This window comes from Pseudovirgaria hyperparasitica, assembly GCF_010093815.1.
Source record: "Pseudovirgaria hyperparasitica strain CBS 121739 unplaced genomic scaffold EJ05scaffold_1, whole genome shotgun sequence".
NCBI lineage: Eukaryota > Fungi > Ascomycota > Dothideomycetes > Acrospermales > Acrospermaceae > Pseudovirgaria > Pseudovirgaria hyperparasitica.
Genome location: NW_022985549.1, coordinates 1,235,413 through 1,260,125, shown reverse-complemented (window position 1 = coordinate 1,260,125; position 24,713 = coordinate 1,235,413). Strand labels below are relative to the sequence as shown.

The window sequence follows — 24,713 nt, the reverse complement described above, 5'->3', positions numbered from 1 at the left end:
ACATCATCTATCAGACTTGTTTCCATGTCCTTCACTTTTTCGGGCTCGATGCTGATTTTTGGTAACTATCTCCCCGATTCTTTTGCTCTGTTGAGGTGTGGAGAGAAGGAGTTTATACATTGACGAGCCTGGGCGAAAGATGAGGAGCTAATGCGCCACGATTAGCATTGAGATAGACAAGAGATACTGTTACAGTGATTTCAAGGATGTTGTGACTCAGGAGTAGAATCGCGTTCTCGTCAGCCGCGACGTGCGCGTAAGAGTGAGCTGGGTAGTAACGATATCGTTGTTCATCATTGTCAAAGAGGAGAGAGGGCGGTAGGAAGGAAGGGGACTATGCTTACCAATCTGATACGAGCTTTCAGGGCAGTGGGTGCCCATTCATGGTGAGAAAGTCTCTAGCAAGTCATGGGGACTCGAGTGTTTGTGTGATATGTTGGGAGACGCGTCTCCGTGTTTAATCTTTGCATTACCTTCTCCTGCCCCGACCATCATTCGAGACTCCTCTCCTCTTCCGAGATTTCTTGATATCATATTTTGCGCCGTAGCTAATGACGGCCCGTTGAATCCGGCCGCGCCTGTAATGTATTAGCATAACCCTCACTGAATAGCACCTAGTACGAGGTCCTTACATTAAGACCATTATTGTGACCACCATCACTGGGGCAGCGATATACCAGAAGAAAGCGTCACTATTCTTAATGGCCCCAAAACCCTCAAAGTTTTGCCCGAAATATCCCGTCAAGAATGTTAATGGTAGGAAGAAAATGGTTACCGCTGTGAGCTGTTTCATCGATTCGTTTTGATACGTGCTCATGATGTTGAATATTAGATCAATCATGTTATCTGCAGCCAGTCGCATTTGATCCAGAGATTGTGTGATGAGAATACAGTGATCTTCAACGTCGCCTAGGTACGTATGGGCCAGGGGCGAGATTGCGATGGTGGTTATTGTTTTGCTCGGTCTTGCTGCCAACCCGGGAGTTCCTCCTGTGGTGGAGGAATCCGACTTGTGGTCGCGAAGGGTCGAGATCAAACTGCGAATAGGCTGAATGGTATTTTTGAGAACCATGAGTTCGGAAGTAAGGATATACAAAGATCGCGAGTGGTTAATGTCGGGGTCGGTCAAGACCTCGAGTTCTAGCTGGGCCATGGAATCTTCATATGCGGTCACAACTGGAATAGCGAGATCAATTATGGCATCTATTATAGCTTGAGCAAGCATTGTTGCATCACAACTGCGTCGCAAAATGGTATCCGATGTGTTCAAGCGGGTAAGAATTGGTTCGGCAATCTCCGAGGCAGAATGCTCGAAGAAGCTTATGATTGTGTTGTCGGCGGTCATGAACAGAGAGACTTGCTCCACGGCTACGGCTAGATGTTTCTTGAAGAGTGGCGAATGGCGCTCCATGTACAATGTACGTTCGACATTTGGGCCTCCCCGATAACGCTGGAGCGTGCGGATGCCATCCCTCGCAGATGGCATTCCTCCTTGGCGCATTGTTGTCATGACCGAACCGTCTGCTTGCAAAGCGAAACTTTTGGCACCCCGAATCTGATTCTTTTCGACAACGTTGAATGTATCCGCGTCATTCATGTTGCCGAAGGGAAGCTTTTCCCGAATTTTGGTAAATAGCGATTTTGACTTCTTCTTTTTCCTCTTTCTTTTTTTTTGACCTTGAGATCTTGAATGACTTCTAGAACCTTTGTGCCATATATCATCTTCGTCACTCTCCGAATCGCTGTCAGAGTCGTGCTGTAGCTCCACAAGTTTCTGGAGGGTAAGGAGGACTGCAAAGTATCAGCAATGAGCGCTGGTCGTCAGTGACACAAAGAGTCAGAATGAGTATGAAATGTATTGATTCTTGTGCTATATCAAAGGACGCAAGCATGATCCAAATTATTCGTCACGAATAGTCTGCTCAGGTCACGTAGCATGTTGCACATCGAAGGAAGACTTACTAAACGCATGGTCCGAATACCAGTCAGCTTTTGTCCTGCCTCGTGTATTCATCAGATCCTCTATCGCAAGCCTATGGAGATTTTTCTCCCTGCCAAGCGTTTTGATGACGTCCCAGCTGAGTCCATTCACATTGATCCATCGGCAAGACACCCAAGCTTCCTTATCATGTGTGAGAAACTCAGCAAGAGAGGTATTGTCCAGTTGATATTCTTGTATGTGTTCATCGGAAAAGTCTACCACAGTGATTTCACAATCTGTCCTCAAATGTACGTAGCGGTCACTGGGCAGCTCCCGAGAAGGATCGACCCCAGGCTCAGCTCCAGGCTCTTCAAACTGGGGACGTGGTTTAGCAGAATAATTGCGAACGGTATTTGAGCGTGTAGGGCGACGTCGTAGCGTGTCAACGGAAGGGCGACCACCGTTGGGTGAGGCTATGTCTCGTGCAGGGTGCGGCGAGAGAGTGGACGCTGTGTTTTGATGAGCAGACGAATAGCTGCGCGCTCGATTTGCCTCTTCAGGGTCGAAGCGTGGGAATTCTTGAGTCGGTTGGAAGTCCCTCGCCTTGACATCGTCCGTGTCTGCCATTGAATTGGATGGCAATGAACTTGTGGAGAGGGAGGGGGAGGAGAAGCGTTAGATTCAGACAGGCTTTACAGCCTTGCAGGCTGTTGCTTCACACGTTCTGTGACATGGATGAATGAATGGATAACGGCAACCAAAAGGCTGGAGCTGGTATTGTCAATGTAGTAGACGGGAATGCTGTATAGGCGTGGACAAAGCTACCTGTAGGTAATTAGCGTGGGAAAAAAAGGCAAAGGCGCCGGGAACGAACAGGGACAGGGACAGCCGGCCGACACCCGTTACCTAGCTAGACAGGCCAAGCAAGCGCCTGAGGCGTTGAGACCTTATGCGGGAATGGCCTTGATAGGCGTAGATGATTGGCTGAGAGTGAATGGACAAGCAAATGCAAGCAACTTCCGGCATTCTCTGTACCCAGTCCCCTTTCCCGGTAGCTCTAGTCCCGGTCCCAGTATCCTCAGTCCCGATCAGCCTGGCCCACCACGGCTACTGCACTTGCACGCTTCTAGACCTAATTAGAATTCACAAAAGACTTTAGAATATCAACGTAATTAATCACCAGAATACCAAGTATGACCGCATATTGACAGATGGCAGGTCTCAGCGCATTTTGAGACCGAGAACTCCTGGCAATCTCTCACTCTCACAATCACGTCGCATGTCACAGAGGAGCCATCGCCAACAGACAGTCACAGCAGTGTATTGGAACTTGGGTGGGCCACAGGACGAAACAGGCAGTTGGGATGGAATATCATGCACTGATCTTCACGTGCGGTGGCAGGCCAGGTCAGCCTTATCCATTAGCATCATTGTAGTGTCAGTGCATGTAATATGTACGTACTATGTATGTATGAAAGTATGCAGTAACAGTGAATGCCGTGCAGAGCAGAGCAGATGAGTGCAGTACCGTGGCGTGGCATGGAGGTATACTTTGGACCCTAATTATGGCGTGTGGCAAGTCGCTAATAGTTCTTTCTGACTTGCTGGCCAACAGGACCACTGGCATTTTGGCCCCGAGAGTCATCATCAGTAGGTCGAGACGAGAAGCTTACTTACCAAGCTTGGAAGATCCATCTCCGCCAAGAGTCCTCCACTAATATTAGCCCTGGAGCCCTGGAGCAACAGGAGGTGCAGTACAGTACCAACCAGTACCTACTTGGGCACCTCCCACCACTTGCCGGGCGCCTCTCAGCACCTCCCGGGGGCACCACCTCGCCCTTTTGTTCCCAGGCTCGCGCAGCTAAACGTCGTGACCCTCCCTCTCCTCTCCCCCCTAATTTAAGCCCGTAGGTTGCTGGTCGCCCACAGCAGCACACAGCCCACAGCCCACAGCCCACAGCCGTCACCCGTCTCGCTGCTACTGTACCAACAACATACAGTAATACACAGTACATTGCTGAGAACCCGGGCGACCGCTGCCACCCACCTGGCCACCCACTAATTACCCACTAACTACTAACAGCGGTCTGACAACTCAAACTCCACACCCTTCTTCCACATCTCCGTCACCCTCCTCTCAACACCACTTCACTCTCCACACCCTTCTTCCACATCTCCGTCACCCTCCTCTCAACACCACTTCACTCTCCACATCTCTCCCTCCTCATCTCCAATCCTCCCAGCTTTACGAGGGCATCGTATACCAAGAACATAATTTCCACACATCAATCCATTCTCCTTCTTCTCGCTGCTCGTCCCAGCTGAGTGTGCTTCTTTCAGCTTTCTCTCGGGCCTGAAAGCCGCCACGCCCTTTCCCATCCCGGCACATTCTGCCGACCTTCAAGTCCGTACTGCTCGCTCAAACGACTTTACGTCCTTCAGCTAGCGACCTTCTTCGATCTCACAACACTCTTCTTGACTTTCTTCTCCGCTCAAGCTCTTCGATATCGCGTACAGGCGATTTTCTGTTGTCGATTCATCGCAAAGGCTTGGCGTAATCTCTTCAAAAACCCCTCGACTCCTCGACACCGCTACCTCTCTTCGTCGCCTTTCCATCTTCCATCTTCCGTCTCCTGCAGACGATATAGACCTCCATAAAAGTAATATCTGGCGCTCTCGATCTGGTCGTCTCGTCACCTCAACACACCACCGAGTCCGTCTTCCCGAGGTCGTAGCCAGGGGCACAAATTTCGACGCTTACACCCGAGAACGACAATCTATCCTTGACTCCAGCACACGCTTTATCCATTTTTAAGTCCTGCGTCCAACATGCGAGAAGTCAATTTCAGTATTCCAAATGCCAACAAGGCCTCTGTTGGCATTACGACCGCCCTTTACGACCGTCGTGCTCTTGATTGCACCTCAACCCTACCCCTCATCAACTCTCTCAACCATCTGGCATATCTCACAACCTCCTCTCCTCGAATCCGTGACATACTTACAGTCGATGGAGGCGTCGAAAGGCTTGTTTGTATATTGAAAGATGGCAGAAGCAAAGATTTGATGGATATGTGGAAATGGAACTTGGCCTTCCAATGTCTATTTAACATTGGTGTCCGCGGTTCCGAGAACGTTAGAACGAGGGTAGTAGAAGCAGACATGGTGCCAGTCATCGCCACAATTCTTGATAATTACGTCAAGGTCGTCGACAAGTGTCGTGAGAAGGCTGATACTGAGATTAGGCGGTCTTCGCATAAACTTGGTTCATCAAGTCGGCACTACTGCAGAGAGCATAGTGCGTCTTCGCATTCTCGTTCCGACCGATCCAGGCGTCAAGTGCCGCCACCCATTGAAATTCCCCAGCCATATCAGCAGAACGATGCAGAACTTCAGTCCGCAGACGCGACTCCCACACCTGCCTTCTCGCTCTCATCTCCACCGGAGCGGACAACCTTCCGGCACCACAATCATCCCCATTTCCAGAGGCTCAACGAAGCACAGACGGCAACGTTCAACAGGGGTCATCGCGCAGTACCTCAACCTATCGCGACTGCTTCTGCATCCATCGACGATGCGTTCAGGCTCCGTCCTGTCCGCGATGCAGACCGTCTACCCTCAATGCTGCCTGCTCTCCAGGCTGAAATCATGTCCCAGCCTGAGTCACCAACAACACCCCATGCTCACAATACAGTGCGTCCGACGACTCCTCGTCCCAGCGGCACCACTGAATGGAGAAGGCGTCCTTCAATACGACACCAGATATCGACATCAGGTGAATCCGACGAAGGGGAGGTCACAGACATTGTTCCCGAGGCTCCTGCCGATGTAGAATCTGGTCCGGAGCCCTTGGTCGGGCTGCAGAATGAAATCAACATGCAGGAAATTGTAGAGAGTGGGAACTTGAATGGCAACGCTACCCAGGTAGCTCCTCCCGCGGAAACAGGCGACGACGAAACGTTCAACATTACCCATCGCGCCATTGATGGCAGTCTTCCGACCACTGCTGCCATTAGCTTCTCGCCTGCTCAGCCTACTGTGAATGTCACACATCCGACCCCACCGACTCTCACCAATGTTAACTGGTACCCACGGTTTCCCGCGGAACGAAGCACTACTTCTGCGCTTCTTGCAGCCATGCCCCGGGATGAGGACGTACTAATGTCTCTTCAACTCCTCGCATACGTGTCCAAGTATTGCAATCTTCGCTCGTTCTTTCAACAGTCGCATCTTGTTCCTCGCCTGAAGATTGGTGGGGAGGAGCTTGGTGCGCTTGACGCTGAGCCATGCAGCGACGCTCATATGGCTGAGGATGATGATGACGAGGAGTACCTGCTGCCGGACGACTTCAACATCTTCCCTCTCGTTGAAAAATTCACCGTACGCCACCACACGCAGGACATGCAGTACTGGGCCGGTGTAGTGATGCGCAATCTGTGCCGTAAGGATGATGCCAGAGGTGGTATCCGACAATGTGCATTCTACGAGTGCGGTCGATGGGAAGAGTATACTCGACAATTCGCAAAATGCCGAAGATGCCGTCGGACAAAGTACTGCAGCAAAGAGTGTCAAAAGAGCGCTTGGGTCTACCACCGACATTGGTGTGTAGCAGCTGGGCCGCAGAATGAGCCATTGTAGAAATGCGTGGTTAGAAAGAACACTTTTATTTATGCCGCATATCGCATGGCGCTGGACGATGGTTTCATACTGTTTTAACATAACGCCCCAAAGGAATGGTGACACGTCAAAGACACAAAAATGTCATCTATTGATCACGCCGAAACAACGAAGACACACGAATCTATGCTGGAGTTTATCGGGGGAAGGACCGACCTGCAGCCGGCCAAACATTGGGAAGAGTGGATGCTTGCTTTATTGATAGGTGCGATATTATTACCCCCTATGTTGTAGGAACGGATGGTCATAGGTCTTCTTTGTTAGCGACAATTGCATCAGAAGGTCATGTTTGTTTTCATTCATCTCATTGTTCATCGCTTCTGCATTCTTTGCTAGCATCTTGTGAGGGCTTACGCATTTTGCTTTTCCAATACCTACCACACGTTCTGCTTCGAGTCTCGCACTGTTTAATACTGTTCGGCGCCATAGAGATCTAAGACATAGTGGGTGGCGTCTGAAATATGGGCGTTCGATATATACTTTCCAATGACACATCCCGATACGGCCTGATCTCAATCTTAATTTGACGCGAGCACGCCCTGTTCATGACGTCGATGTGACTTTGGCAACGATTTGCCACATTCATAACTTTACCTCCCACCTCAGCTTCCTCAGCTTCTACTTTACCCTTACCTAACTACCGAGGTCTCCTTACGTCATGTCACGTGCCAAGGCCTGAACTGGGGCGCTCGAATCGAGAACTCCCACGACATCATGCATGCATCTACTACCTATACGAGGTATTAGCCGCGCTCATGCGGGGCATACCCACCTCCTGCTTAGGCAGTATTCCTATGTATGTATGCATGCATGCAGGAGCTATTTGCCACACACATATCGTTTAACCCGATTGAGGGGATAGCTAGCTACATCTATGCTTTAGCTAGACCTAACGAGGTCGAACACCACTTGACGAATTATCACCCGGAGCAGGACGGCACGGTTATGTAGAGAGTCTACATGTCATTTTGGCACTTGGCATTGTCAGTTTCAAGCCTTCGTCTTCGAGCGTGCGTAGAGCTTGGTTCCGGCTTTGTGCTGTCTAGAATGATGGATTACTTACCTAGGTAGGCTGTGGAGCCGGATACAAACGTTCGAGGCGTGCATCCGACGGTCGGAACGGCTTCTGATGGAGCTTAAATGTGGGTCCCGGCGGTTTGTAGCGTGGTTCGGGATCCGGGTGCGTCTAATGATAGATATGCCGTAGTTCTAGGTCTAGTATTGTCGGCGAAGCTTGACAGTGGACCGGGAGACATTGATGTCCCATCTGAGCAAACTAAGCCTTGATCCCATTGTGTTCTCACTAAGGATGCTAAACGCTCCAAGGGGTTCACGGCATTCGATTCAGCCCTTCAAACACCACCCAACAGACTCCTCATCACAGAAGCTCAAATTGCATACCCAATCCGGGCAGCACCACTAACGTATCCAATCCAGGCCGTCTCTTCGCAACATCCCCGGGCCACTTCTCCCAAAGCTCCTCCATTCGCGCACAATCCTCCTTTGACGCCTTCCCCTTCTTGCCTCCGTCAAAATAACACATATACGTGATATCCATAGCATACAGAAACGTCTCTCGCAGATACTCGCGGTTCAGCACAACAGCCTCCTTATCCCGCTCCGTCATCCGTTTCTCGTTTGTCTCCCCGCGGAACACACATTCCCAATCCACTACCTCGGCAACAGGCTTCAAAAATATACGCAGCACGCTTTCCTCTTCCTCCGTCTCCTCCCCCCGCGCCTCCTTCTCCTTCTCTTTTTCCTCGCCTGTCCCCTCCCAGAGCATCTGCCAGAAGTACCGCCGCTCCTCGTCCGTCAGCGCGGAGATGTCCCGGCCTGCCTGCTTCTTCGACACGCCGAGCGCGCAGCGCACTTTGGCCCGGCTGTACTTGTGCAGGATTTGCGTCGTCCAGTGGTTGGTCAGGGCAGTGCTGCGCGCCGCGAAGAGCGCGAGACAGGGGTCTGTGTCGGCGATTTGGCTGGGCTCGGAGATGCTGGTGGATTGGGCGTAGAGGACTTTGACTTGGGTCGGGGTGAGGGTGTGGTGGAGGAGGTAGAGGATTTTGGTGCTGGTGCGGATGGCACGATCGCTACGGTCGGCGATGATGGTGGTTGGTGGTGGTGGTGGTGTTGCCGGGGTAGTTGGGAGGGCGTCGAGGGGGGTGGTGGTGGAGCTTGGTGCTGTGAGGTGCGTGGTGAAATAGGGGCTTAGGACACCGCTGGTTGCGGCGTATGTGACTTTGCGGAACTCGCGCGTGTCTTCAGTTGCGTTGATTTGTTTCATCTGTATATCATTGTTGGGATCTTTGTCCGCTTTTTTGGCGTTGGTTGGCTTGGTGGTTATGCGTGCTGACTTGGGTCTTGCCCCCGCGTATGTGAGCTCATCATCTTGCTTCTGAGTGGGAGGAGTCTTACCTGATGGTTTCCTTCACAGCTTCGGCATTGGCCTTTCTCTTGCCGGCACTGTTGGGCTCCGTATACTCTGGGTCTGGACGGGGGTGCGAGGCTTGTGTTTGGACTATAAACCGTGGTGTTGAGCGCGCTGACTTCTTCACAGCTTTTGCCATGATTTCGTCTGTCGGGCTGATTAGTCGACTGGGGTTGAAGTCGTTGATGTATCGAGACCGTAAGGACGATATATCCAGAAAGTGTTTCAGGAGTTGAGGGTAAATGGTAGTTGAGGTTAGTAACAGGTGAAGCTGGGGTTTTGGATCGGTAGAAGTACTCCAAAGTCTAAGGAGATCAGCAGTGAAGTGACTGTTCACCGACAGGACAGAGACCTTTCTCAAAGGTGGTCATGAGGACCAAGCTCTGATCTAGGTACCAGAAGTGAACAGGCAGAGGCTGAAGCAGGGCCGTCGAGCGAGGCGGTGTCTTGTCCAGTAATAGATGTATTCACGGAGACTGAACAATGCGGAATAGGTCTCTTACTTTTTATATGTTCTAAGTGGTTTGTGTTAGAGAATTTGTTGACTCACAGTGTTTGTATTGTGGTTATTGGTGTAACCTACGCATTTCACCGTTGAGTAACAAACATCCTGTTGAATATTTTCTGACCTTAACAAAGTTCCCGGTTGAGCAATTTGTTGTTTTCAATTCACTTTGGCCCATTGCGTCAGCGGTCAAGCTGAGAGTCATTGTCTCTCCATATAGACAAAATCTTCCATGGTTTGTTTTTTGTCTTTAGCAACTTGCAATACGTTAGTTGTCTTGCACCGACAGGAAATGCTGAAGGTCCTACTACCACTGCTGCGATGCACTCGATTGAACTCCCACGACATGCTCCTTTTCCTCTAACCCCTATATTGTGTCAATTTCAAGATCTGCGCTAGCAACGCAAGTCAAACATAACCTCGCTCGATCTCTCATCCATCTTCCCAGAATTTTTCAACATGACTTCATTTTAACGAGCCGTGGAAAACCCCCTCCCTGACCCTTAAGAAGCATTGAAATTCCAAAGGACATCTGAAATACTTGAAGAATACCAGTTTCCCTTTGATCTTCTCTTTTTATTAAACCATACTCTTCGACGAGTCTCCTCTAATCTCTATTGTCATCGGTGCCCTGATCGTTGAGAACAAGCGAACGTCAGCGCTTGGTGTGTATTTTAATGACTGCCGGTGTATCTTCCTAGGAGTCAGCTAGAGCACAGATCAGGTTGGTTTCCATCAACTTTGATAACCATAGTCTTCTTGGGAGTCTCCATGAGCCGCTAGCTGAAGTCATAGATCTTCCTGAGCATTGGGTATGTCTCGAAACTGCTCTCCTAAAATTTACCGTTGACGATCTTGCCAGAAGCTTCTTAAGAAGAAAGCTTGAATGCGAATAGGACGAGACTGAACAGGTGACAAAACAGCCATTGCCGATAGTACCTACGGAGGCTCTCTCCACCTAAACATACTGTTAGTCTAACCCTCGAGTACACTACTTAATGATTATCATACCCGAGCTGCTACGAATACCAGGTATGATGGTTTGGAAGATATGACGATGCTCAGGAAAAATCTATGCACTTGTAACATCTACATTTGTCGAGAGCGTTGGACGTTCATATTCAAGAGAATCCAATGAGAGGCCTAAGATTGAGTAGATACTACGAATATAGGTTGTGATTTTTCTGGCCTTCGATTATTAATCATCGAGGAGATCATAGGATGAGTAAAGCGAAATCCTCAAATTGAGGAAGCTGGAATATTTAGTAGCTACCATAGCCACTCAAGATCTTCTGACCCCAGGACGTTGAAATCGTTGATATGAAACCCCAAAAAGCTTAGAGTGCTCACGTGATCGACGCGTCTTGAGCGCGTTCTAGTCGTCGCCACGTCCGATGAGAATGCTGTTCAAGCCCTCCACCTCACACGACCCAATTAGTAACAACAATGAGCCAGCTGGATTTCGCCGACCGACCAGCTAAAAAGCGTCGTTTTTTCGTCGACGATTCACCGCTTATCAACCGCACTTTGAGTCCAGATGAATCCCCAAGCTATCGCGAAGCATCGAACGAGAACGTCGATGGCTCTACCCAGGAGGACGTCGACCAATCGAGCTCTCCTCGGTCTCTTGTGGACGCGCCTGGCCTCGACAAAGAGTTGTTTGCGGCCGTCGTCGGAGAAGAAGTGAATGCTGCGACTTTCAGAAAGCTGGAAGACCTCAGCGGGAATGACCTGCAACGAGGCATGCATGCATACTCAAAATGTGACTGGTGCAGAGATGCTAACAAATTCCATAGCGATCAATATCTACCTCGATGGGTCTTGGAAAACGTCGAACCCTCGTCGGCCGCAAAAGCCGGCCAAGGTTGATACATGGGCGCGAGCGACACATAAATCCCCAATCCCAGCCTCTACTACCACTTCACAAGCTACAACACACCCTAAACGTCTCTTCCACTCTTCTATGCCGGAGAGTAGATACATTGGGGCGTTTGGTGTCACCGGATGGGCTACAAGAAGCGGATCTGGGCTTGTCAAGTCGGGTGATGCGGTGAATATAGAGAGGCAAAAACCACAAGCCATCACGTCGAGAAGTGGCCGAGGGGGCAAGCCACGACCCATAATGAACAAGAAGCAGGATGTAGTTGTGCGCTTTACAAATGCTAGGGGCCAAGAGATTGGAAGATTGGAGAACGAATCCGCAGCCTGGATATCGACATTACTAGATCAAAAGATATGCAGATTCTCTGCTTCTTGCATATACTCGCCAGACAGCCTCAGAACAAACGACAACGTATACCTTCAACTCAAGTGCTATCTTCTGAGGGTATCATTCGAAGGCGGTGGCTTCGTGAAGCCTGAGGACAATCGGGAAGCCGGCCGATTTGAACCAAAAGAGAGCTCAGATGAGCGAAAATTGCGCCTGCGTCAGGTCGCGCTAGTAAAGATGTTCGATGAGATCAATCTCCAACCTTCTAAGATCAACAGCACGGCCAAAGAGCACAAAAAACAGGGCATTTTACAGGCCGCAGAAATGGCTGAGCACTATGAACAAAGCTCCACCTCCAAAACAGAACCATCAGCATCAAGTAGACAAGCTAGCACTGGTGGATCATCGCCACCTGCCGAAGAGGATGAAGACGGCAAGGAGTTGGAGCAAGACCAACTTGACTCCTTGTACAAAAAAGCTCAGACATTCGACTTCGATACTCCTGAATACGAACCACCTAGCACTTTTAACATGAAGCTGAGAAAGTATCAAAAGCAGGCTTTGCATTGGATGATCAGTAAAGAAAAGAACTCCAAAGTGGACGACAGGGAGATATCAATGCATCCTCTTTGGGAAGAATACGAGTGGCCTCGGAAAGACTTCGATGACAAGGACCTTCCGGAAGTTGCTGACCAGGCAAATTTTTATGTCAACCCCTATTCGGGCGAACTATCATTGGAGTTCCCTGTACAAGAACAGAATTGCCTTGGTGGTATTCTTGCCGACGAGATGGGACTTGGCAAGACGATTGAAATGATGTCCCTCATTCATAGCCACCGGCCAGATGTTGCAACTGGTGCCGCTTCATCGGTGCACAATCTACCACGTCTACCGAAAGCCTCCTCTGCAATTGAAAAAGCGCCCTACACAACGCTGGTCGTTGCTCCTATGTCACTACTTGCCCAATGGGCAAGTGAGGCGGAAAAAGCCTCGAAAGAAGGGACAATGAAGGTCATGTTATATTATGGTAATGAGAAAACAGCCAACCTCCAAAGCCTCTGCTGCGAGGCCAACGCCGCCACGGCGCCAAATGTCATTGTTACTAGTTATGGTACAATCTTATCCGAGTTCAACGCAGTCGCTTCTAATGGGGGTAATCGTGGTTCCCATGGCGGCCTCTTCTCTGTAGAATATTTCCGCGTCATTCTAGATGAGGCACATCAGATCAAGAACAGACAGGCCAAGACTTCAAAAGCGTGCTATGAGCTCAGTGCGAGACATCGATGGGTCTTGACAGGTACGCCAATTGTCAACCGCCTGGAGGACCTCTTCAGTTTGGTGCATTTCCTGAAAGTGGAGCCATGGAGCAACTTCTCGTTCTGGAAGACCTTCATTACAGTACCGTTCGAGTCTGGTGACTTTGTTCGGGCTTTGAATGTTGTTCAAACAGTTTTAGAACCTCTGGTCATGCGCCGTACAAAGGATATGAAAACACCGTCCGGGGAGGCTTTGGTCAGCTTACCAGCTAAGACCATCACCATCGACAAAGTTGAACTGTCGGAAGAAGAACGTGGGGTGTATGACTACATCTTCATGCGTGCCAAGCGTACCTTTAGCGCCAGTATCGAAGCTGGCACAGTGATGAAGTCTTATACTACTATCTTTGCACAGATTCTCAGGTTACGGCAGTCTTGTGATCATCCGATTCTGACGAGAAACAGGGATATTGCAGCAGAAGAGGAGGAGGCCGCAAATGCCACCGATGTCGCTAATGGACTGGCAGATGACATGGATCTCCAGGCACTTATTGAACGCTTTACCGCACAAGAAGCCGCGGACGAGACAGCCAGATTTGGCACCCATGTGCTAAAGCAAATTCAGTCAGAAGCCGAAGACGAATGTCCTATCTGCTCTGAAGAGCCAATGATAGAGCAAGCTGTGACAGGTTGCTGGCATAGTGCGTGCAAAGCATGTCTCCTGGATTACATCAAGCATCAACGCGACAAAGGTCAAATACCTCGATGTTTCAATTGCCGCGAACCTATCAATGCACGGGACGTATTCGAGCCTATTCGACATGACCTCCCTGTGGACGAACAAGGTAACGATTCGGATGGTGGTTTGTATAGTTCTACGCCCCAAAACATGCCTGGGCCGCGCATTTCTCTTCGCAGGGTTGGCGGTAGTGGTTCTGCTAAGATTCAGGGCCTGCTCTCGCATCTAAAGAAGATACGTAAAGCAGACCCAAATGCCAAGTCGGTCGTGTTCTCGCAATTCACCTCCTTCCTCGATATCATCGAACCAGCTTTGACTCGCGACCACATTCCTTTCCTCCGCTTTGACGGATCAATGGCGCAAAAGCTCCGTGCGTCTGTTCTCGCTCAGTTTGAGAGTGCTCAGAGGGGCACAGTCCTCTTATTGAGTCTGCGTGCAGGCGGAGTCGGCCTCAATCTTACATGTGCCAAGCACGTCTTCATGATGGATCCTTGGTGGAGTTGGGCTATAGAAGCGCAAGCCATAGATCGTGTCCACCGCATGGGGCAAGAGAGTGAAGTCAATGTGACGAGGTTCATAGTCGAGGGCAGTATTGAAGAGAAGATGCTCAGGATTCAGGAGAGGAAGAAGTTCATGTAAGTCCTCCGTCCGTTGTTCGGTGCCCTTGCTTACCCGTGCTACAGTGCAAGCTCTTTGGGCATGATGAGCAAAGACGAGCAGAGGTCACAGCGCATTGAGGACCTGAAGGAACTCTTCAGTTGATGAGACTGCTTGAGCACCACTGTTATCTGTATAGCGGCCCATTTGCATAAGCCCGTTGATACGCGGATGTTTTGGCTGATAGAAAAGGGGCACACCTTGAAGCGCTGATGCCAGACTGAACGGCTCCTGCGATCAATGAATTACAGAACAAGTCGCTGAACCAAATTTACACAAGTCTCGGAGTGCGCAACTTTTTAATTTGCCGCGTGATGGCTGTGTACTGATCATGGTGAAATCTGGCATACTTCGAATCCCTGAGCCAAATTATGGTGGCCTGTCATGTCAGGCAGGAGAAAGCCGAGGTCAAGCCAGAGCAACTTAAAAGGCTTCGTCTAGAGTACCCGACTGCCGCAGTAATGTAGTACAAGACAGTCTAGTCCAAGCTCTGAATCAAACATAATAACAATTTCAACCCTTAGTAAATCTCGTGTAGTATATGCATCATGGCACCGAAATCTACCACAGACGTCTATGTTGCAGGCGTTGGCCTGACGAAGTTCCTCAAACCACGTCGCACTCGCGAGTATCCAGAATTGGGTTACGAGGCAGGTGTGAAAGCCATGCTTGACGCAGGTATTACATATGACGATGTAGAGACTGGGATCGCCTGCTACTGCTACGGCGACACAACTTCTGGTCAGCGTGTCTTCTACCAGTTTGGCATGAGCACGATCCCAATATATAACACAAACAATGCTTGCGCCACGGGAAGCACGGGACTACATTTGGCGAGGACGCTCATCAGAAACGGCGCTGCTGATTGTATATTGGTCATCGGTATGGAACAGATGAGCCCTGGCAGCATCAAGAGCGTATGGAGTGATCGACCAAGCCCCATGGGCTTGAGCACGACAATGATGGAAGAAATTGGCGGGAAGCACGATACCCCAAGAAATGCCCAATACTTTGCAAATGCAGGCCAGGAATATATGGATAAGTACGTACCCATGTTCTTGCTTTACACGTCGACAACGACTGACAGCTCGTATCAGATACGGTGCCACAGCCGAAGATTTCGCTGAAATCGCTCGCATTTCCCATGAACACTCGCAACGCAACCCGTACGCACAGTTCCAGAACACATACACACTCGATGAGATCCTCAAAAGCCCAATGGTACACCCACCGCTCACAAAACTCCAATGCTCGCCCACATCCGACGGCGCCGGGGCTGCAGTCCTCATCTCACAGGCCTTCCTCGACCGCCGACCACAGCTTAAGCAGAAAGCTATCCTCATCGCCGGCCAATCGATGCTGACCGACTCGCCACAACTCTTCAGCCGCAGCGCCATCGACCTCGTCGGCTTCGATATGACCAAGCGAGCTGCAAAGGCTGCCATGGCCGAAGCCCGCGTTTCGCCCGCTGACATCACCGTGTGCGAGCTGCATGACTGCTTCAGCACCAACGAGCTGTTACTGATTGACGGCCTGGGCTTCTCGGCGCCTGGCAAGGCGCACGAGCTTGTGCGCCGCGGCGATATCACGTATGGCGGCAAGGGACCAGTCGTCAATCCGTCTGGCGGCTTGATTTCAAAGGGCCATCCGCTCGGGGCTACGGGACTGGCGCAGTGTGCGGAACTCGTGTGGCAGCTGCGTGGGTGGGCTAACAATGGGCGTTTGGTCAAGCAGACGTCGGTTGCGCTTCAGCATAATCTTGGCCTGGGAGGGGCGGTAGTGGTGAATGTGTACAAGAGGGCGGATGGGAGGAGGAATACGGATCATGAAATCAGCGATGCGGAGATTGCGGAAAGCAGTGGGTTGGGCTATAATCCGGCGACGCAGGCTAAGGTGGTTACGCCGGCTGATGGAGAAAAAGTGAGGAGTCGAAAGTTCAAGGCGGAGTATGCGATGGGCGATACGGTGAAGAACCTCCAATCGAGGTTATAGAGTACCTTCCCTTCCAGTGGACTATAAGAATATTCAACCGTCGATTGACCTTCCCTAATCAGGCTCGTGCCTGGGACTTTGATGCAGTAGAGCTGTATTGCAATCGAAGTCTGGTTATACGAGAGAGTAATTGATGAGATTAGCCAATAGCACTAATGCATGTAGATCAACACATCCCTATCTGCAAGAGAGTCATAGACTCATCAGATTGACCCCTCGCACTGCGAAATATCTTACACCTAGCATCAATGTTGCTTTGCACTCGTGCCCCCTTGTAACTCCAATTGCCCCCATGAACCAGATGCACCGCTAAGCGCCAGGCATCTATGCATCGAAAAGAAAGGATCGTCGCATCCAAATGCAGTGAACGTACTCGTTGCGTCATCTTTGGGCGCGGCCCTGGCTCCGAAGAAGGTTGCATCATACGGATTGATAGAGAAGAAGAGGCTCTCCGATGTTCTCGATCTCGGGTATTGTACACCGGAGATCGAAAGCTTTCGAGAGTACTATCTTGAATATCTGTGGGGTGATCAGTCTACGTATGGAGCCCCGCTTTGGAAAGAACACACTTTTTGGACATTGATGCTGTGAGAAGTACTGCTGAAAATGAGACTGGCTTTCATCGCTTTCGCGAATCGCTTCGCCTACAGTTACGTTAGATATTCCGTATTGCTGATGATACGTGATCAACATACCTGATTAGAAATCTCTTCCTGCTCCTCTCGCGGGAAGTTAACAAAGTGATCATACTTTGTACCAACCAAGAAAGGAATCGCCGTCTTATTGAACCCTCTTCCTTGACGGTACCATTCCTTGATAGAATTCAAAGTTGATTTTCGCGTTAGATCAAACATGAACAAAATGGCCACGGCGTCGTTGCAGACAAGCGGCAGCATGTTCACAAATTCGCGCTGCCCACCCAGATCCCAGATGGAGAAAGTAATTTCAGTATTGCGGATCGAAATCGTCTTTTCCATAAAATTGACGCCTGTCAAGGTCAGTTTGGGGCCGGACCGTGACACTGTCCCGCCTCCTCACGTACCGAGCGTCTGAATGTAGTCTTCATCCCAGCTGCCTTCTACATATTTGACCATTAGACTGGTCTTGCCGATCTGAGCGTCTCCAACCATGCCGACCTTGATGACAACACTGGTGTTCTTGCCCGTCTCTTGCTGGGCCTGTGACGATCTCTGGTTCTGTTCATGGTATGTCCGTCCTGCGAGTGACGAGTTGGGTCTTGAATTCGGTTGATAGTTCTGTCCGGAGTGATAGCCAGAATATCGTGGAGGTGTATCGGCATCGGAATTTGGCGTAAAGACACCCGGACGTGAGGATTGTGACCGTGAGAATGCCGTGTCGGAATATGAGGTCGATGGCCTGCCTCCATTGCTATAACCCATGTCCGGCAGCGCCTGTACTGACGAGGCTGTTATCGTGTTTACGCTCTCGTCGCCATCCATGGGAGTGTCTTGGCCGCCCATGATTGTGTGTTTGCCCGAGTCATGGTCAGGCTCTTGGCCATCGACGGCCATTGCATCGACCGAAGGGTCCATTTCGAGCAGAAGAAAACCGTTTGGAAGCTCTGACCGCGGTGGGTGAGGCTGTTATTATATTAGTGACTAGGGAGGTAGAGAGGTGGCTCGTGGGGACTCCGCGCGCAAGGTTCTAGGACTAGCCAATGGAGGGGGAGAGAACTTGTCCAGCAATGCAAGGCGCGTGGAACGAAACCTGACGCGTTCGAGGCTGTAGTAAGATATTTTGTGCGCGTATGTGAAATGACAAGTAGGATCCTGTGCCAGTCAGGACTATGATTGAGGATTTAGGTTATAAGAGGAGATTCAGCTGTGCACTGATGATGTATTGTACCAGTGGCTGCCTGAGGTACTCGAAACGCTGTTGTGCCACAGTGCCAGTATTGACCGCCGAAGCTCAAGTGACTTGATTGGTTGAGATCTTGACGACGCCCCACCGCGGGCACCCGCCGCCAAAAAAAAGTTTATTGATGACGATAGAGTGTAGGTGTTTCGTTTTACTCTGCGCGACCAGATTTCTCACAAGCATAATCCGCCACAATGAGCAAGAGAAGAGCCGAGACGGCACAGGAAGAGAGGGAAGCTCTCAAGTCTGGAGAGCGCCCTGTCGCGCCAGAAAATGGCAATATGCAGGATGGCGACTTCGAGGACGAATACGAGGACGAGTTCGAAAGTGAAGACGAGATCCTTGAGGCTGGTGTTGATGGAAGACCCGACGAAGAGCGCGAGGCTGAAGAACGCGAAGGTGGTCTATCAATTTGGTATTACACAAGAATCGCGCTTATACTCGTATAGATGCTATGGAAGTAGATCAAGGCACATTTATACCCGGTCGAAGTTTATTGTCTGTTGGCGAGACACTTGCCCCAGATCCATCCACCTACGACATGTTCCACAGTCTCGAATCTCCGTGGCCGTGTCTGTCGTGCGATATAATAAAGGACAGTCTTGGAGACAACCGGACATCGTTCCCGGCAACATTGTATGCTGTAGGAGGCACACAAGCCGAGTCTGGAAGAGAAGGAGAGAATCAGCTTATGGTAATGAAGATGAGCGGCCTTAGCCGTATGGATCGAAATGAGGAAGAATCGGATGACGAAGATAGCGAAGACGAAGCCGACCCGATTCTCGAGACCAAGTCAATCCCTTTGAAGTCATGTACGAATCGCATCCGTGCCCACCAAGCTCCTCAACACTCATCTGCACACCCTCCGACGACGCTCACAGCATCCATGACTGAGAGTGGTGAGGTTCTTATTCATGATATCACAGCTCATCTCACCTCATTCGACACCCCGGGTACTATTATTACCTCCCAACAAAACAAACCTCTACATACCATAAAGAATCACGGTCGTACAGAGGGCTACGCAGTAGACTGGTCTCCGGTGGTCGCTGCGGGCGGGCTCCTGACAGGTGACATTACAGGACGTATTTTCTCAACCAAACGTACACAGACAGGCTTTGTGACCGACTCAATGCCCTTCACAGGACACTCTGGCACTGTCGAGGAGATCCAGTGGTCGCCGAGAGAAAACAAAGGCTTTGCATCAGCTGGAAACGACGGTACGATCAAAGTCTGGGACATGCGAGATAAAAAACACAAACCAGCGTTCAGCGCCCAAGCAAGCAAGACAGACATCAATGTCCTGAGCTGGTCCCATCAAACGGACTACTTGCTTGCGTCCGGACATGACGATGGCAGCTGGGCTGTATGGGACCTGCGCATGTTCCCAAACAAAACAATAACACAGGAATCCGCCGTAGCGTCCTTCGACTTCCACAAGGAGCAGATCACATGCGTCGAATGGCATCCTACCGACGATAGCATAGTCATGGTCGCAGCTGGGGACAATACACTTACACTTTGGGATTTAGCCGTAGAGCTTGACGATGAAGAGAGCAGAGACACAGCAGGTGTTGCAGACGTGCCTCCTCAGCTACTTTTTGTGCATTACATGGACCAGGTGAAGGAGGGACACTGGCACCCACAGATTCCAGGTTGTGTGATGGCAACGGGTGGTAGTGGCTTTGGGTATGCCAACTTTCCAACGCGAGACGTAGCGTATGCTAACATGACCCAGAGTCTTTAAGACAATCAGTGTATGATCCAATGTTGGGTCACAAGTAACAAAGGCAGCCTCGTATCGATCGATTTACGCCTATTCTCCCATCATTCACTCTCATTGAGGTAGCCCATACAATCCAGTCGAAACAGCACCACCCCGTTGGTACCTTTCACAATTGCAGCTTTGTGAGTTAAGAATAATGTCTTAGTCAGCCATGTTTGGCTATAGACATTTCTAGTGGCACATGTTTTATGGTTTATATATGACTATGTTAGGAGAACCTTGACCGCCGACCTACCCGCTCAGGAACCTAGTTTACACTACCGTTGATCTTCATCACAATGGCACCTATGATCTATCCCGTTTCTCAACCCAAGCAAGGATTTCTATCACTGCCCGGCGAACTTCGTAATACAATCTATGACATGGTCGCAGAAGACCCATGTGGTCTAGTAGTCGAGACACCAAAATGGTTGATCAGAAACAGACGTTTCTATGCGAGCCGGATGTTTTGTCAGCCGTTCACTTACGACCCAGAACAGTCATTTGATCGTGAGGAGGGGCAGTTCTCGATGGTCTTTCCTTATCTGCTCAAAGCCTCCGGGCTCGCATTCACCAACCGCCAGATCTCGAGTGAAGTCCGAACCAGGTTCCGAGTTCTACACAACAGATGGATAATTCTCGAAACCAACAGAGGAGATTATGCTCAACAGTTTTTGACTGCTGGCTTGGACGTTTGGTATTTAGGCAACACTGACAGCGTTAAAAATCCTTTTGCAACATTCCGTGTCATCTTCAACGGAATCCCTGATCGATCCATATGCAGATTCGCCATACACCGGAAATCGTTTGGACCAGCAACAGTCTTCGTATCCGTGAGCCACGGATTCAATGAGGCAAATGTCCGTATAGTTGTGCTATCCTCTCCCATGTCATATGACAGATGCCCATGGTTCTTCATGCCACTGCGCAACCTCTGCCCGAACTCTGGCTTCGAACTCGCTACATCCCATGTAGGTGACGTTATCTCCGCCATGACTTCCGCCAAAGATAGTCTTGTCCGCCTCATAAAATTTGATTTATCTCCATCCTGGGACCGCATCTACCTAGAAGGCATATGGGGAGTTATGCAACGCACCTCCTCGCGACCCCTGCAAACCAACGATCCCACTGACTTCCTTACACACAGAGCATGCACGCTCCTCCTCTTCTCGCTCAACGTCATGTACCGTAAAAACCCAAAAGCCGTCTGGCGCACCGGCGACGCCGGCGACGGCCACGACCGCTTCAACGCTATTCTCACCCTGGTCGCCCGCCTCGCCCGTATCGAGCGCACCTTGGGGGAAACCCGCATCGCATCCCAATGGCGCAACTACGCTCTTGCCTTCGTACTCCCTGATTCGGAGTGCTTCAATTGGGACGTGCAGTCCGTAGCCGATCGCGACTGCTGGACGCATCGTTACCTCGCGTGGGTCTACGCCGAGTTCGCCGAGTATGAGCCCGCGGCGCATCATATGCTGCGTTTCCTCGAGCTTGCGGCGCCCGGCTTTGAAAATGAGGAATGGAGAGTTTTTCTCGAGAATAAGGTGGGCAGCGGGATTCGCGAGATGTATGGGGAAGGTTTGGAGGGGCTTCAGAAGGCGAGGCTCGAGTATTTCAGCGACAAGAATAGGCTAGACCTAGGGGTTTGAGGATTCAGGAAAGTAAGAGGATGCGCAGGTTGCGGGTGAGAACAATAGAGGGAGTGAACGGATGACGTTTGAGCTTGATGTATGGTCAGATGTACGTGTCTAGGACCAGACTTTACTGCCTCTATCTCATTCTTATTCTTTTCCTTTTCATCTCATTGATATTCTCCCAGCGTGTCTTTAAAGCTCTGCACTGTCCCGCTCCGTGTAACTAAAGAAGTATGCAGAACCCAACACCGTGCTTTCTATGACCGCAACGAAGAGTAGTGTGAGCCCAAACCTAAATCAGACAAAAGACAAGGAGATACATGGCACATCATTCGCTTCAGCACGCAATCATCCCGCATTTCCGTGTATATGTAGAGAGGATTATATAACAGTCCTCATGCGCTACCAGAATCTAAAAAAGAGTTTCCTGAGGTAGAGAAGGCACACATATGCTGTAGCCTCTCCCGACGGTGCCAGAAAAATAAGCTATTTGTTCCTGACAGGTAGTATTCTTAAGATCGGTCAGGATGATTAGAACACTGTGATTGTTCGGTATACGTTGATGATGAAGACTTCGAGGAAGTTATGTTGTGTACCTTTGTAATTGACCCAATGAGCGTGTGTGCTACCAAATCGCTGTGAAGTTGACGTATCGTTCGAGCCATCACTTACAACTAAGTCGTGCACTGTTCAATTCATACAACACGCATTTAAATTCCCATCAGAAGCCTCACAGGTCGTGCTAGTCTACTTCACGCCACAGGCGTGACAGCAACGTACAGTCCACCTTGGGGCTTGATTGTCAGACTGCCAGCCGGAATTACCGTCCCATCATCCCCCGGCAAGCGCTTTAGCTGATGATCCTTGAACAGCGCAGCAATCACATATCTCAACTCGGCCTTCGCAAAGTCCTTCCCAATACAACTGCGGTTGCCGTGGAGGAAGGTCAACTCGCACATATTACTCGGCGCGCCGCCGTGCCTGTTCGCCTTGCGGGTGCCGTCTGGCATCTCATCGATCCAACGCTCCGGAACCATGTCGTCTGCGTTCACGCCCCAGAATGCGGGATTGCGGTTGATGGCCCAGGGGAAGAGCACCAGGATTGTGTTCTTCTTGATATGCGTGTCGCAGATGATTGTGTCGCGAATGGCAACGCGCCCTGTGTTGGTCACCGGTGGAAACAGGCGTAGTGTTTCCTCGCAGATGCCATTCAGCAACGGGAGCGCCTCCAGAGTCGAGTAGGACAGGATGCCCTCGTCTGGGTCTGCATCTGCGCGTCTGGCGGAAACCGCGTCACGAATTTCCTTCCGCAACAGCTCCTGGTAATGCGCATACTGTGGTAGAGTTAGGAGATGCGTCACCCACGCGATACTGCTCGCCGTCGTCTCGTGGCCGGCGCCTAGAAACGTCATCATCTGATCGACAAGCTCGTTCTGGCTCAGGTTCCCGTTTGCCATGACGCTGCCTAGAATATCACTCGTGCCCGTCTCCTCGCCGAACTTTGCAGTCTTCAAATCGCGCATCTTGTCGCGGAGAATGGTCTCGCACGTGTGCCTGATCAGTGTCGTGGTGCGGTCGACCATGGCGTTCTCCTTGACCGGCAGTCGGCGAACGATGAACGGGGGAAGCATCATGCTCATCTCGAACAGGAATCCTGCGCCCCAACTCGGCGCGACTAGCTCGGCGTATGCAGCTTCAAGATCGCTGTTGTGCGAGTGTAGACTGCCAAAGTCTCGGGACATGAGCGCGGGTCCGATGATGTCCATGGTAAGGCGCGAGCCCCAGCTGGAGATTTCGATCTGTCCCTTTTCATGCATCTCGGCTGCGATGCCCTCCAGCATCAGGCTTGTCTTCTTGGCGATCAGGGGCTGCAGACTCCGGATGTTCTGGATGCGGAAGGAAGGTGTGATGGCCTTACGATGGACCCTATGAGTTTCGCCTTCGGAGAGGATCAGTCCGTATCCAAGTGAACGCGAGAGTGCGTAACGGCCGGAGGAGGGTTTCTCATAGTCTGCTGCATGCTCAGATAGGATGGCGCGATGGGCGGCTGGGGATACAGGCAGGGCTATTTGTGAGCCGGTCACCATGCGTAAGTTGATGAGGTCAGCACCGGGGTAGCGTTTGACGAGCTCGAGGGTCTTCTTGCCCCGTGGAGCGATGGTTATGGGGACAAATTCGCTGCTATCAACAATCTGCATTGTGGTCAGTACGGAATTGGATAATGGATCAGGAGGATTACCAGATCGCTCTGAGGCAGTTTTCGCAAGGGGCTGAGATATCTGGGGTATATGTAGACATTATAGAGTGTCATATATATGAAAGCGCTGATTGCGCTGATTATGGCAGTATCGCGTCGCGAGGTGAAGGGGATGATATGGTTTGGAGCATTCCGAAGAAGCATACCAAGGAAGATTGCAAGGATAACAACATTCGTCCAGAACCGCACCAACGCCCAGAAGATCTCCATGCCGACGATAAGGACGAAAGATGATTATGAGTTTGTGGACGATGAATCTTGATGGCTTTCTTGACGTGAAGACAGATCTTGAGTCCCAAAAATGTTTGTAACGTTCTATGGTATGAACCGAGTGTACTGGTCCCTCACTTTATACACCTCTGCTATCTTGTAGCCGCGTAAGAAAGTGATAGTAGGACGGGACATCGTGGAGATCTTAAATTAGATTTCACCACGCGTCGATGTAGCCGGCGCTATGGATAGGACACGCGTTGGTGTTCAAATTGAAGCTGAAGCTAAATCCTTCGCGTCGATTCGCACCCAACTTACGGCCGGGCATCCATAGCGGGGTTGACATCCAATAAGATTGAGGATATACCAGAATGCCAACGGAGTTGTTACACAAAAACGACATACTTATCATAACACCAGTTGTTAAGAAATTATGGTCTGGAACGTGCTAATTGTCCCTTGTTCTTGGAAGAACATTGGAATGAAATCGTCTTGTCTTATTCGGCTATACTATAGTGAGAGAAGGATAGTTGGTACTATTCAGATCGTGCTAGTCCTTCGTGAAACTATAAAGTTCTCCTAAGGTGG

At 50.4% G+C, this 24,713-nt stretch overlaps 9 protein-coding genes across 9 annotated transcripts; 5 read left to right on the top strand and 4 right to left on the bottom strand.

Annotated features, from left to right (window-relative positions):
- Window positions 1–40: 40 nt before the first annotated feature.
- Window positions 41–2,775, bottom strand: EJ05DRAFT_506513 (uncharacterized protein). The gene is made up of 3 exons (XM_033747828.1): window positions 1,963–2,775; window positions 633–1,791; window positions 41–578 (listed from the first exon to the last, which is right to left on the bottom strand). Exons 1-3 carry the CDS (start codon window positions 2,546–2,548, stop codon window positions 470–472), a joined length of 1,854 nt encoding a protein of 617 aa, XP_033605290.1. The 5' UTR covers window positions 2,549–2,775; the 3' UTR covers window positions 41–469.
- Window positions 2,776–4,525: 1,750 nt separating this feature from the next.
- On the top strand, window positions 4,526–6,684 carry EJ05DRAFT_16907 (uncharacterized protein). The gene has a single exon (XM_033739485.1). The coding sequence runs from the start codon at window positions 4,751–4,753 to the stop codon at window positions 6,554–6,556; it is 1,806 nt and encodes a 601-aa protein (XP_033605289.1). The 5' UTR covers window positions 4,526–4,750; the 3' UTR covers window positions 6,557–6,684.
- A 1,289-nt stretch (window positions 6,685–7,973) lies between these two features.
- On the bottom strand, window positions 7,974–9,162 carry EJ05DRAFT_495692 (uncharacterized protein; the record flags this gene model as incomplete). The annotated part of the gene is made up of 2 exons (XM_033746278.1): window positions 7,974–8,955; window positions 9,011–9,162. 2 exons carry the CDS (start codon window positions 9,160–9,162, stop codon window positions 7,974–7,976), a joined length of 1,134 nt encoding a protein of 377 aa, XP_033605288.1.
- Window positions 9,163–11,491: 2,329 nt separating this feature from the next.
- On the top strand, window positions 11,492–14,494 carry EJ05DRAFT_432786 (DNA repair protein rad5; the record flags this gene model as incomplete). Its single annotated transcript, XM_033741575.1, has 2 exons — window positions 11,492–14,367; window positions 14,416–14,494. The coding sequence occupies 2 exons, from the start codon at window positions 11,492–11,494 to the stop codon at window positions 14,492–14,494; spliced, it is 2,955 nt and encodes a 984-aa protein (XP_033605287.1).
- Window positions 14,495–14,937: 443 nt separating this feature from the next.
- Window positions 14,938–16,381, top strand: EJ05DRAFT_491107 (acetyl-CoA acetyltransferase; the record flags this gene model as incomplete). Its single annotated transcript, XM_033745955.1, has 2 exons — window positions 14,938–15,431; window positions 15,487–16,381. The coding sequence occupies 2 exons, from the start codon at window positions 14,938–14,940 to the stop codon at window positions 16,379–16,381; spliced, it is 1,389 nt and encodes a 462-aa protein (XP_033605286.1).
- A 104-nt stretch (window positions 16,382–16,485) lies between these two features.
- Window positions 16,486–18,243, bottom strand: EJ05DRAFT_471791 (small GTPase). The gene is made up of 4 exons (XM_033743037.1): window positions 17,424–18,243; window positions 17,077–17,369; window positions 16,951–17,025; window positions 16,486–16,900 (listed from the first exon to the last, which is right to left on the bottom strand). The coding sequence occupies exons 1-4, from the start codon at window positions 17,932–17,934 to the stop codon at window positions 16,802–16,804; spliced, it is 978 nt and encodes a 325-aa protein (XP_033605285.1). The 5' UTR covers window positions 17,935–18,243; the 3' UTR covers window positions 16,486–16,801.
- A 210-nt stretch (window positions 18,244–18,453) lies between these two features.
- Window positions 18,454–20,022, top strand: EJ05DRAFT_491105 (glutamate-rich WD repeat-containing protein-like protein 1; the record flags this gene model as incomplete). The annotated part of the gene is made up of 3 exons (XM_033745954.1): window positions 18,454–18,658; window positions 18,709–19,948; window positions 19,998–20,022. The coding sequence occupies 3 exons, from the start codon at window positions 18,454–18,456 to the stop codon at window positions 20,020–20,022; spliced, it is 1,470 nt and encodes a 489-aa protein (XP_033605284.1).
- Window positions 20,023–20,165: 143 nt separating this feature from the next.
- EJ05DRAFT_16840 (uncharacterized protein) lies at window positions 20,166–22,108 on the top strand. The gene is made up of 2 exons (XM_033739479.1): window positions 20,166–21,764; window positions 21,898–22,108. The coding sequence occupies exon 1, from the start codon at window positions 20,324–20,326 to the stop codon at window positions 21,671–21,673; it is 1,350 nt and encodes a 449-aa protein (XP_033605283.1). The 5' UTR covers window positions 20,166–20,323; the 3' UTR covers window positions 21,674–21,764; window positions 21,898–22,108.
- Window positions 22,109–22,410: 302 nt separating this feature from the next.
- Window positions 22,411–24,125, bottom strand: EJ05DRAFT_495686 (cytochrome P450; the record flags this gene model as incomplete). Its single annotated transcript, XM_033746277.1, has 2 exons — window positions 22,411–23,850; window positions 23,898–24,125. The coding sequence occupies 2 exons, from the start codon at window positions 24,123–24,125 to the stop codon at window positions 22,411–22,413; spliced, it is 1,668 nt and encodes a 555-aa protein (XP_033605282.1).
- Between the last annotated feature and the right edge of the window lie 588 nt (window positions 24,126–24,713).

Coding starts and splice junctions, on each gene's coding strand:
- EJ05DRAFT_471791 (XM_033743037.1), bottom strand. CDS start 17,934: ATGGACCCTTCGGTCGATGCAATGGCCGTCGATGGCCAAGAGCCTGAC. Junction 17,370..17,423: donor AGACTACATTCAGACGCTCG/GTACGTGAGGAG, acceptor TGACCTTGACAG/GCGTCAATTTTATGGAAAAG. Junction 16,901..16,950: donor ACAGCATCAATGTCCAAAAA/GTGTGTTCTTTC, acceptor ATCACCCCACAG/ATATTCAAGATAGTACTCTC.
- EJ05DRAFT_16840 (XM_033739479.1), top strand. CDS start 20,324: ATGGCACCTATGATCTATCCCGTTTCTCAACCCAAGCAAGGATTTCTA.
- EJ05DRAFT_16907 (XM_033739485.1), top strand. CDS start 4,751: ATGCGAGAAGTCAATTTCAGTATTCCAAATGCCAACAAGGCCTCTGTT.
- EJ05DRAFT_506513 (XM_033747828.1), bottom strand. CDS start 2,548: ATGGCAGACACGGACGATGTCAAGGCGAGGGACTTCCAACCGACTCAA. Junction 1,792..1,962: donor GTATTCGGACCATGCGTTTA/GTAAGTCTTCCT, acceptor GATACTTTGCAG/TCCTCCTTACCCTCCAGAAA. Junction 579..632: donor GTCACAATAATGGTCTTAAT/GTAAGGACCTCG, acceptor AATACATTACAG/GCGCGGCCGGATTCAACGGG.